This window comes from Alexandromys fortis, unplaced genomic scaffold (genome assembly GCF_014885135.2).
Source record: "Alexandromys fortis isolate MF-2015 unplaced genomic scaffold, M_Fortis_MF-2015_v1.1 scaffold_3, whole genome shotgun sequence".
NCBI lineage: Eukaryota > Metazoa > Chordata > Mammalia > Rodentia > Cricetidae > Alexandromys > Alexandromys fortis.
Window position 1 is genome coordinate 18,207,765 of NW_026067909.1, and position 12,733 is coordinate 18,220,497.

General features: G+C 46.8%; 1 protein-coding gene across 1 annotated transcript; it reads left to right on the plus strand.

Moving 5' to 3' along the window:
• Positions 1-1,366: 1,366 nt before the first annotated feature.
• On the plus strand, positions 1,367-12,361 carry Eef1g (eukaryotic translation elongation factor 1 gamma). Its single transcript, XM_050137198.1, is given in 8 exon segments — positions 1,367-1,501; positions 2,508-2,666; positions 3,509-3,859; positions 7,827-7,956; positions 8,219-8,423; positions 11,518-11,690; positions 11,778-11,902; positions 12,124-12,361. Coding segments are annotated over 8 exon segments (1,314 nt in total). The 5' UTR covers positions 1,367-1,489; the 3' UTR covers positions 12,283-12,361.
• Positions 12,362-12,733: the final 372 nt, after the last annotated feature.

Genomic DNA, 12,733 nt, shown 5'->3' on the forward strand with positions numbered 1-12,733 from the left:
CAGTTCGTGCAGTAGGAACAAAAACCCATTGCCATTGTTCTTGAGTTCTCAGTAGTCCTCATTGTCCGCTATGTTCAGCGAGTCCGGTTTTATCCCAGGCTTTTTCAGATCCAGGCCAGCTGGCTTTGGTGAGTTCCCGATAGAACATCCCCATTGTTTCAGTGTGTGGGTGCACCCCTCGCGGTCCTGAGTTCCTTGCTCGTGCCCTCTCTCCTTCTGCTCCTGATTTGGACCTTGAGATTTCTGTCCGGTGCTCCAATGTGGGTCTCTGTCTCTGTCTCCTTTCATCGCCTGATGAAGGTTAATATTCCGGAGGATGCCTATATGTTTTTCTTTGGGTTCTCCTTATTTAGCTTCTCTAGGATCACTAATTATAGGCTCAAAGTCCTTTGTTTATGGCTAGAAACCAAATATGAGTGAGTACATCCCATGTTCCTCTTTTTGGGTCTGGCATACCTCACTCAGTATAGTGTTTTCTATTTCCATCCATTTGTATGCAAAATTCAAGAAGTCCTTGTTTTTTACTGCTGAGTAGTACTCTAATATGTATATATTGACATTGGACAACTTTGATTTCTACCTGGTGACACCTTTCTTCCCTGCCTTAATGTAGCTTCTGCCCTGCTTGGCCTGACCACCTTAAAACAGTCATTATGTTCACTTCTGAGGTCGTCTTCCCACCTCATACCACATTCAGGGAGTGCCACCACCACAAGGCAAAGACACCGATTTCTGCTGCCCCGGGTCATGGGAAGCACCATAAATTTTGGGTCTAGGGTTTGTCTAGTCTATCCTTTAGTACTAGAGTGAGTTCAGATTGCCCTTAAGTTGGATACAAGGTTTTCAGATTTGGGTATGTGTAAATTATTGTATCAAACTGGCCTGCCTTACCCGACCCTCTGGGGCGCAGCCCAGCCTGAGAGGCACAGGTGACATGGCAAGTTGGTCCGGTCTCCTTTGTTGTAGAAGTTAGCAGTAAGGTTGTTTAATCAGAGTAGACCTACTTTCAGGATTTTTCGGCCATGGGCCCCGGCTGGACAGACAATCCCTTCACCGAAGAAGCCGAACAGGAACAAAAGTAAATCACCAACCCTTCCTTGCAGCTTTGGTGGCCTGTAGTTCATAGTCCGCTAGAGCTGCTAGCGGTCGAGGGGCGGTGCTTCCGCTGGGTTCTCACACTCTCCCCGCCCTGGGGGAGATCCGTCTCCTATCAGGTTTCCGATTGGTCGGCCCACAGGGGCGGGGCAGGCCTTTCCAGAGCCGTACTACGCAGGCGCCAGCTCTGCGTTCCAGGCAGCGGGCCCCACCCCTTGCTTTTTCCAACTCAGCGCTGCTGGAGACGGAACTGTCGTGCGTGTGCCTTTTATGCCGTCCTCGCTTTCCGGCCGCTGTTTCCGCCCGGCTGTCCCCTTACCCCCTCCCTTGTCTCCCTGGCGGCTTACTTTGCGGCAGCACCGACAGCCCCACCCCCTTTCTCTGCGGAATCACCATGGCGGCTGGGGTAAGTTTGCCGGCTCCGGTGATCCAGGTCACCCCATCCACCGCCATCCTTTGACTGAATCGGGTCAGTGGGCGCCGGGAGAGTTCCAGACACAAACGGAGAGCCGATCTGGGGCCCACAGACCGTACCGCCATGGAGCAGGGTTCCTAGGGCCTGAAGAGGAACTGGGGCTGGGAGGCCAGAGGTGGAATGTTCTGGGGTTGAGGAGAAAAGAGATGATGGCTCTCCACTGTCAGGGTCTTTAAAAAGTGGCTCAGCTGCGCTGCCATCTTAAGATGTGGCGTCTCGGCAGGTTGGTGGAACTTTTGCGACCGTTTTGGGGGTCAGCAGAGGGAACAGTGAAAAAGGAGAGGGTCCTTGTGGGCAGAGACGACTGACACAGAGCTGTCTTTCGGGGAGGTTTGAGAGCCAGAGGAATAAGGAACCCTGAAGTCAGACCATATGGACCCCTCTGATCAGGTTTTAATGGGGAGATAACCGGGAAACATCGCAGGACAGGACCAGAGGGATGTTAGTGTGCGGCGAGGAGAGACAGGCTTTTTTAGGAAGAGGAGTTGACGAGCAGATCATGCCATTAGAGGCCAGCGTGGCTGGTTTGAGGGGAACATGGAAATGTATGGTCGTTGTGTGTACTTGCGAAGTTCCTACAAGCCTGGCCGTAGTCATGCACTGGGTCACCACGAATGAATGAAACAAGGGCTCAGGGAGACGTGGACGCGTGTGTATTTGGGCAGATGGGAGTCTGTTGGCCAGGAAGTTTGGAAGGGAAGAATGCTGCTAGAGATGTCCTTAAGGGAGGTCATATCTGTCGGCAAGCTTTATTTAGCAGCTGGTATGTAGTTCTGTTCTTGCTATTTCAGAGGACTCTGATTACACAGGGCATACTCAGTTAATTTGTTCAGCAGAAGGAGTAAAAACGAGTCGAAGGCATTGGGATTGCGGGGAAGTGTGGGAAGTAGCCTTCAGGATTGTTTTACTCATGTCCGTTCTCCACCCTTTCTCTTAGACCCTGTACACATATCCTGAAAACTGGAGAGCCTTCAAGGCCCTCATTGCTGCTCAGTACAGTGGGGCTCAGGTCCGCGTGCTCTCCGCACCACCCCACTTCCACTTTGGCCAAACCAACCGCACCCCTGAATTTCTCAGAAAGTTTCCTGCTGGCAAGGTGAGTGGGGAAGCAGAGACCCCAAAGAGCCCAAGAATTTTGTTCTGTAGATAGCCTCCATATTCTTTAACATTGAAGTGATTCTTAAAAATTTCCTGGGGATGAAAGGCCCTGAGTTTGATTGCGATCCAAGCACCTAAAAGGCAAAAGTCATTTTGAAGGCTTCTGGTAAGCCCAGCATTCTGGAGACTGGAGGCAGGAGGATTGTGTGAGGTGAGGCTATATAGTCTAGTAAGAAGAGCCTGCCTATAAAGGGAAAAAAGTTGGAGAATGTATAGTTATGAAGGGAAATTGAGAGCTGCTCGGCGACTGTCAGAGTTACAAACCTGCTTTATATTTGTGGGATGAAATGTATTTTGGCCAAGTGTTATCTGTACACATATATTAAGTTTCTTGTGAGTTGGATTCTTATCCCAAAGGGCTTAAGTGGGGCTAAATATCCAAAGTTGAGTGTGGAGGAGGGCAGATGCTCTATGTGGGTTGTCCCTAATGCTGTAGGTAGTGGAGTTGTAGATATAGGACTGTCTGCCATCCATACCTCAATATATTGTTTCTTTGGAGATAAGGTCTCAGTAGCCCTGGCTGGTTTCAGACTCCTGGGATTAAGGGTATGGCGCCTTAATTTCACATTTTAACCATGTTTGAATTCTTAGTCCCAACACTAAATTCTGATTACAGGGGTTACTGAGTGTGCTTCATTCCTGAGTTCTAGTAATGTCTCAAGTTTGCATAGCAATGGCTGTCTTTTTAACATTCTTGTGTAGAACAATTTAACCCCGAAAATTGGCCAGTGAGCAATCCCCATGCATACTAGGTTTGTCTTTTCACTGCTTTGTCCCCAGGTTCCAGCATTTGAGGGTGATGATGGATTCTGTGTGTTTGAGAGCAATGCCATCGCCTATTATGTAAGCAACGATGACCTGCGGGGAAGTACTCCAGAGGCAGCAGCTCAGGTGGTGCAGTGGGTGAGCTTTGCTGACAGTGATATCGTCCCTCCAGCCAGCACATGAGTATTCCCCACCTTGGGCATCATGCACCATAACAAACAGGCCACCGAAAATGCAAAAGAAGAGGTGAGGCGAATCCTGGGGCTGCTGGACACTCATTTGAAGACAAGGACTTTCTAGGTGGGTGAGCGAGTGACTCTGGCTGATATCACAGTTGTCTGTACCCTTCTGTGGCTCTACAAGCAGGTAAGGTTTGAAAAGAACTTGTTTGACAGAGGGTTGACTAGTACTGGGGAGCCCTGGGTTCTGCTTTGGGGGCCAGTATTGGCTGTAGGGATCCCAGGATTGAGTTCTGTGGCTGTTTTCATTTTAGGTGATGTTTCTTATTTTCTTGAGAATCTGGGTTTAATTTAAAGATGGGTAAGGGTAGGGGTGGTGGCTTACACTTGTAATCTTACTGCTTGAGGTACTGAGGCAGGAGGATCACTCTGGTATGAGGCCAACCTGGGCTATATAGTGAGCAAAAATTAAAGGTAGGTAAGAGGCACGGATGGCTCCTATAGCATCAAGGGCTGCTGGAGGCTTCATTATTCCCTGGTGCAGAGAGAGGGGTTATACGAATTCTCACAGTTCTTTATTTTACTTTACTTATAAATTCAAGGTGGTAGCAATCACTATTTGGCTTACTTTTTTTAAAACATAAAAATTTTCACTTACATGTATTTGCATGTATGTATGTACATTATGTGTGCAGATCCCAAGGGTTTGTGAGCTGCCATGTGGGTGCTGGGAATCAAATCCTAGTCATCTAGAAGAACAGTCATTTTTTATTTGTTTTGATTTAAGAATTTATGTGCATTGGTGTTTTACCTGCATGTATGTTTGTGTGAGGATGCCAGATCCTTTGGAACTGGAGTTAAAGACATTTTGTGATGTCACTGTCATGTGAGTACTGGGACTCGAACCTAGGAGCTCTGGAAGAACAGCCAGTGAGTGCTCTTAACTGCTGAGCCATCTCTCTAGCCCCTCAAGTTATTATTATTATTTTTTCCTTAATGTTGTATTGATTTCCAAGCAACATCTGGTCCAGAGTACAGTGGGAACAAAGAAAAAAGTGATTGTGTGCTGGACCGTGTGCCTCCCGCGGTCATTGTAGTGCTTTCCTGCCCACAACACACAGCTAGTAAGTGCTCGAGTATTGCTTGAACCCAGGTACTTCAGAACTTGGAGGTCCTGGCTTCTGTGTGTAGTAGGAGAGCCACTTGTTTGTTCCTGGCTACTCGGCCCCAAAATAATAACAGAAACCATATTATTTGCAATACTGTGGCCAATCGCTTAAGTGTATTTCTGTCTAATTCATATCTTAAATTAACCCATCTCCATTAATCTGTGTATTACCTCGAAGCTGTGGCTTACCGGGTAAAGTTCCATCATCTGCTACATGGTAGGGCTACATGGCTTCTCTCTGATTCCGCCTCCTATCTCCCAGCATTCAGTTTAGTTTTCCCCTACTCTGTCCTATCATAGACCAATAGTATTCACAGCATACAAAGGAGAATCCCACATCATCATCAGATGACAAAATTTAGCTCACCCCCTTCTATTTTTGGCAAATTTGAAAACGACGGGCTGGAGAGACGGGTTCACAGTTAAGAACACTTGCTGTGCTTCCAGAGGTCACCCAGCACCAGTATGGTGCCTCCTAATTGTAACTCCATTTCTAGGAGATGTGATGTCCTCTTCTGGCATCTGTGAGCACTAGGAATGTATGTGGTGCACAGACATGTGCAGGCAAACACCAATATACATAAAAAACAAAAAATAAGACTTAAGATAGTAGTGTGGGGCCAGGCGGTGGTGGTGTACACCTTTAGTCCCAGTACTTGGGAGGCAAAAGCAGGAGGATTTCTATGAGTTCGAGGCCAGCCTGGTCTACAAAGCCAGGACTGTTAGAGAAACCCTGTCTCGAGAAACAACTACAAAAGTGTGGGACTGAAGAGATAACTCAGCACTTAAGAGCATTCCTTTTGCAGAGGATTCAGGCTCAAGTCCCAGTATACACATGGCAGCTTATGAGTAACTCCAGCTCAAGGGGAGTCCAATACCTTCTGGTCTCAGTGAGCACCAGGCATTCACATGGTGCATAGATATAAATGGAAGGAAAACACTCAAATATGTAAAAATGAAATAAATCTTAAATTTTGTTTTTGTTCTTTTGAGACAGGCTTTCTCTGCAATAGTCCTGTCTGTCTTGGAACTTGATCTGTAGACCAGGCTGGCCTCGCTCACAGAGATCTGCCTACCTCTGCCTCCGAAGTGCTGGGATTAAAGGCATGGGCCAACACTGCCTGGCAAATCTGAAAAGTTTTTAAAGAGGGCAGTGAGTTTTTCTCTGAAGCAGTTAGAAGGACTGTACTGTTCGTGCAGGAGTTATACTGTGTTGCTGAGCTATGCTCTAGTCTCAGCTTTGGTTGTATCAAATATAGATTGTAGTTGCAGGGTAGGGCTAGAATGGGGTCCATGACACAGTTTACCTGGCGTGCTCTAGCTTCCATTCCCAGCTCTGTACACAAAGTATCTTTTTTTGGGTCAGCTTATTTAGCAAAATACGTTTCTAGGCACTCCAGCTCTCCCACCGTTGGACGCAGTGTTGGAACCCAGTGCCTTGTGCTTTCTGGGTGGCTTACGTTCTGCCACTGAGCCACATCCCCAGCCCTGTATTCTTAGATAGACGCTGTTAGAGACTTGTTGAATCTAACTTAAGAAAATTTTGTTGACATGAAATTTAAAAGAATAGACTGGAAATGCTTATGTAAAAGAGCAAAAAAAGTATTTTTGAATTATTTTTATTAAGCTATATATATTTTTTCCACTCCTCCCTTCCTCTCCCCTCCCCTTCTACCCTCATGGTCCCCGTGCTATTTACTCAGGAGATCTCATCGTTTTACTTCGTATGTAGATTAGATCCATGTATGTCTCTTAGGGTCCTCTTTGTTGTCTAGGTTCTTGGGATTGTGACTTGTAGGCTGGTTTTTCTTTGCTTTGTGTCTAAAAGACACTTAAGAGTGAGTACATATGATATTTGTCTTTCTGGGTCTGGGTTACCTCACTCTATTTTTTAGATCCATCCATTTGCTCGCAAATTTCAATACGTCATTTTTTTTCTGGTGGTGTTTCATTGTGTAAATGTACCACATCTTCATCCATTCTTTGGTTGGGGGCATTTAGGTTGTTTCCAGGTTCTGGCTAAGACAATAATGCTTCTATAAACATAGTTGAGCACATCCTTATGGTATGATCCTTTGGGTATATACGCAAAAGTCGTATTGCTGGGTCTTGAGTTAGGTTAAAACAGTAAGTGTTAGGTAGAATAATAGTATATAAAGGGATAATAACAACCATTCTTTTAGATTGAGCTGTAAAAGCAGAAGAAAGAAGCACTTGAAATCCCAGCACTGAGGCTGGAGGGTTATGCAATAACACTGACTAAAAAAACAGAAAAAGGAGACTGGAGAGAATGTAATTTTTAAAGGTGCTCACTGGCTACTCTTCCAGAGGACTAAGGTTCAGTTCCCAACACCCATATGGCTCACAATCAACTGTAACTCCAGTTCCGAGATCTGATTCTATCTTCTGGCTTCAAGGGACACTACACATATTTTTTTTTTATATTTATTTATTTATTATGTATACAATATTCTGTCTGTGTGTATGTCTGCAGGCCAGAAGAGGGCACCAGACCTCATTCCAGATGGTTGTGAGCCACCATGTGGTTGCTGGGAATTGAACTCAGGACCTTTGGAAGAGCAGGCAGTGCTCTTAACCACTGAGCCATCTCTCCGGCCCCACTACACATATGTTGTACACAGATACATGTTGACAAAATTTTCATATTCATGAAGCTATTGGCTTAGAAGTTAAGGGTCCTGACTTCTCTTCCAGAGGTCTTGAGTTTAATTCCCAGCAACCACATGGTGGCTTGCACCATCTGTAATGAGATCAGATGCCCTCTTCTGGTCTGTAGGCATACATGCAGGCAGAACACTGTATACATAATAATAAAATCTACATTCAGGAGATGTAGTAATTTAAGGTTCTGCTTTGTGGGAGTGGAGAGGAAAGTGGAACCAGAGGTAAGGATTTTGTGCTCTGGTTTGAAATCTGTTTGCAAACTTTGCACTGTTGACTTTGTTCTGTCCTTCTGTCCTGGCAGGTCTTAGAGCCTTCTTTTCGCCAGGCCTTCCCCAATACCAACCGATGGTTCCTCACCTGCATTAACCAGCCCCAGTTCAGGGCAGTCTTGGGGGAGGTGAAGCTGTGTGAGAAGATGGCCCAGTTTGATGGTGAGTCTGAAGAGACAGCATGTGGTCAGGGTCCAGTTTGTTCTGTCACCCCCTGATTTACATAGCCTTTGACTTGTGGTGACCCACAGAGCATAGTCACTGTAAGACATTGGAATGCAGTGCACGTGATAATGTGGCTTGTTCTTGATGTTTGTTTGGACAACCAAGTGGTGGTTCTTGCCAATCTTTTTCCCTGCTTGCTGCAGGGTATGGAGGAAAATGGAAAGAAGCAATATATTTCCTTTCCTGTCTCCTTTACTAGCCAAGAAGTTTGCAGAGAGCCAGCCTAAAAAAGATACTCCAAGGAAAGAAAAGGGTTCACGAGAAGAGAAACAGAAGCCCCAGGCTGAACGGAAAGAGGAGAAAAAGGCAGCTGCCCCAGCTCCTGAGGAGGAGATGGATGAGTGTGAGCAGGCACTGGCTGCTGAGCCTAAGGCCAAGGACCCCTTTGCTCACTTGCCCAAGAGGTAAGCATGTTGGAAGGCATTCTTAACCCTTGTTCATCGTGCATGTAGGGTTGCAATATTTGGTTGTTTGTGTAAATACTGATATATGTGAGTAAGGGTAGTCCAGGCTGACTTGTGAGCTGTGTGACAGAGGATGCCCTTGAATTTCTGAATCTTCCTGCCTCCACCTGGGATGGACTAATCTGGAAGTCCTGTTTTTGTTTATTTTTTGTTTTGTTATTGATTTTGGTCTTTCTAGACAGGATTTCTCTGAAGCTCTGGCTGTTCTAGAACTTGATCTGTAGATCAAACTGGCCTTGAACTCAGAGATCTGTCTACCTTTGCCTCCCCAGTGCTGGTATTAGATAGAGGTGTACAGCATCACTGCCCTGCTTTCTTCTGCTTTTTTTTAAAGACGGTATCAGCTGGGCAGTGGTGGTGCACGCCTTTAATCTCAGCACTTGGAAGGCAGAGGTAGGCGGATCTCTGAATTCAAGGCCAGCCTGGTCTACAAGGGCTAGTTTCAGGACAGGCTCCAAAGCTACAGAGAAACCCTGTCTCGAAAAACCAAAAGAAGAAGAAGACAGGGTATCACTATGTAGTCCTGACTGACCTGGAACTCTTTGCATGGACCAAACTGCCAAAAAATCACAGAGACCACCTGCCTCTGCCTACCGAATCCTGGGGTGCACCACCATGTCAGAAGTCCCTTTTATTTGTTGTGTATGTCTTTGTGCCCCTGGGTGCATCTGTAAAGGCATTTCTCCTTTTGAAATCTCTGTCTTAACCTGGAGCTTGAACCCCCAAGACCTCTCTAGCCTGCTACCCTAGCACTGGGAATTACAAATGCTAGCTACTGTGTAAGTGCTAGGGATCTGAATTCAGTTCCCCATGCTTGCATACCAAAGCAAGCAGTTTCCCCACTGAGTTATGTCCTCAATCTGTTAGAATTCTCTTTTTCTAACAGATGGGCAAAGGCAGAGACCTAGTTTTCTTTTTCTTGTGTTTTGTTTTGTCTCACTATGTCTCAAAGGCAGTCTCATGTATGGCAGGCTAGTCTCACTGAGACTGTAGCTAAGAGTGACGTTAACTCCTCCAGGTCCTCCTTGTCTCAAGTGTTGGATTGCTTACAGGAGCTACCACACTTCACTTCCCTTAGGGCAAGTCTAGCCATCCTGGAACTCACAGAGATCCGCTTTGCTTTCTGTCTCCTGAGTGCTGGGATTGAAGGAGTGTGCCACCATGTCCAACATGCCCTTAGGCTTTTTGGGGTTTTGAGAAGGTTTCTTTGTAGCTGTGACTGTTGTAGAAATGGCCTCGAACTCACAGAGATCCCTCTGCTTCCCTGAGTGCTGTGGGCTTAAAGGTGTGTACCACCACCGTTGGGCCCCTTAGACTTTTTTAACTTTATTTTATGTGCATTGGTGTGAAGGTGTCAGATCCCCTGGAACTGGATCTTCAGACAGTTGTGAGCTGCCATGTGGGTGCTGGGAATTGAACTCGGGTCCTTGGGAAGAACAGTCAGTTCTTTTAACCACTGAGCCACGGGAGCTTATATTGTTTTTCTCTCTATGTATATATGTGTATACACATACACTATATATTTATTTTAGGGTGCTAAGTGTTGTACTTGGGGCTTCACCCATTCTTATGCATCCTGGGCCATCTAGCTCTACCATCAATCCTAACTTTGAGGCAGGATCTTGTTACATCCCTATGTTGAGATTACAGGTGCAGACCATACCCAATCTGTTACTTGGGGAAAAACAGATGGAATGTGAAAAGGTCGCCAGGCCTACCTTTTAGCTTTGGAAGGGGGGGGTTCTAAGGTTTCAGGCCCCTTTGAAGAGTTGTCTGGTGGACATTTGGAGACCAGTCTGGGAACTGTGGTGGTTAAAGGGCAGATTTCTGGCTTTGCTAGACTCTTGCTACAGACCTTGGACCAGACGCACCATTTAACCTTATCTGTAAAATGAGAGAAGGGTAGCAGTGTGACTTAGGCGATGTAACGATTGAGTGAAATAATGTGATATTTAGAAGTCAGGATCTTGTGTAGCTCAGGCTGGCCTTGGAGCTGTTATGTCTGAGAATGACTTTGGACTTTGGATCCTGCTGCTTCTACCTCTTAAGCACTGAGAGTGTGGTGCTTATCATTTCTAACTTGAAGCGTATTTATGCCTTTGGGGGGTGGTGTTTGAGACAGGGTTTCTCTTTGTAGCCTTGGCTATCCTGGAACTCGGGCTGTAGACCAGGCTGACCTCGAACTCACAGAGATCCTCCTGCCTCTGCCTTCTAAGTGCTGGGATAAAAGGGATGCGCCTTACTGCATGGCCATTTATTATTATTTTTTAAAGACTTATTTTTATTTTATGTGTAAGAGTGTTGCCTGCATGTTTGTATGTGCACCATGTGCATGCCTAATACTCGAGGAGGTCAGAAGAGGGTGTCGGATCCCCTGGAACTGGAGTTAGATATTGTTGAGAAACATTTATAGTTGGAAAGAGAAAATAGAGCCTGAGCCTTGGGGGAAATGCCTCCTGTGGCTGTGCTAGCTTTCGTGGCTCTGTCTGTCTGACCCTGTGTGTCAGGTTACTTTGGTAACCTTTTCTTTGGTAAATTTTTCAGTATGCAAACTTGTTACTGGACAGAGAGGGACTAAGAGGATCTGGGCATAAACACTTGCATTTCTGTTCCAGCCTGTAACCTAGAAGGCCTGTGTGGTGGGGAGGAGAGAGGTGGGGAGTTTGACCTGAGCATTCCTGGGGAATGTCTGGGAGGGGCACTAGAAGGAAGAACAGACTCTTGCTTTTAGCCACCACATGAGGGCAGCAGCCAGCCGTGTCCTCCCGTGCTGGACTCGTGGGATGCTCTGTGTCCTGGCTTCCTCCTCGTGCATGTCTAGCACTCATAGGCCCAGAAGTGTCTTCCTTCGTCTTGTTTATGCTCCAGCTCCATCCTCTAGCTCTCTTTGCTCCTATGCTGTTAGTATCACTGCGTTATAGGGGCCACTTATACCAAGCCAGTAAATGCTAGGTGAAAACGCCAGTGGCCTAGAGATACTTTGCAGTTACAGCAGGACTTTCTCCTTATTGGCCTCCTTTTGTTTTCTCTTTAGTACCTTTGTGTTGGACGAGTTTAAGCGGAAGTACTCCAACGAGGACACCCTCTCCGTGGCGCTGCCATATTTTTGGGAGCACTTTGATAAGGACGGCTGGTCCCTGTGGTATGCTGAATATCGCTTCCCTGAGGAGCTCACCCAGACCTTTATGAGTTGCAACCTCATCACTGGTGAGAAGAGGAGTGGGCCTGGGAGGAGGGTGATCGAGGTAGTGGGGACTGGATTCCAGAGGCTGAATAGTCTCCTCTTCCCTCCAGGCATGTTCCAGCGATTGGACAAACTGAGGAAGAATGCCTTCGCTAGTGTCATCCTCTTTGGAACCAACAACAGCAGCTCCATTTCTGGCGTTTGGGTCTTCCGAGGCCAAGAGCTTGCCTTTCCGGTGAGGATGGTACTGGGGGTAGTCTCTTCAAGTAGGCAAGAGTCTAGGGAACTCTGGGGGTCCTTTGCCTGGGCCAGTGGGTATAGGGAAGGGTTCTGGATTGTACACAGGAAGTATGTTCACGTCAGTGTGAGTCCTGTCTGTCTGAGCTGGGAGTTGCAGGGGTGTGAAGCGGTGTCCAGTGCCTAACCTCATGCCTCTGTACTGCTTTTTATCCCCAGCTAAGTCCAGATTGGCAGGTGGACTATGAGTCATATACATGGCGGAAACTGGATCCTGGTAGCGAGGAGACCCAGACCCTGGTTCGAGAGTACTTTTCCTGGGAGGGGGCCTTCCAGCATGTGGGCAAAGCCGTCAATCAAGGCAAGATCTTCAAGTGAACATGTCTTGCCGTCGCCTAGCTGCCTGCACCTACCCTTCAGGGGAGATGGGGGTCATTAAAGGAAACTGAACATTGAACCCTTTTGTGCCCTGCCTCCTTTGTGAGTGGTGGCTTCTTCAGAGTTGTTGCCTGTGGGAAGAGCAGGAGTAGAGGCCTGGCCTCGCTTTCGCCTTTGCTGCCTGCTTCCCACAATGATGTTCTCCTTGGGGAAGAGGAAAAGCAGACTGGGTGGTGACGTGGGGTTTAATTACTAACAGAAATTGTATTCCCGGACCTTGACCATTGAAGAGCGTGTCTGTTGATGATGCTGAGCCGTGGAGTAGCACACAGTATGCGGGGGATTTGTGTTTTGTCATAGCTTTTGTCCTCTGTCCTGTAGTCCTCGTGCTCAGATACCTTATGTAATGGTGCAGATGCTTTCATAGGACCTATGTATATCCATTGCAGTT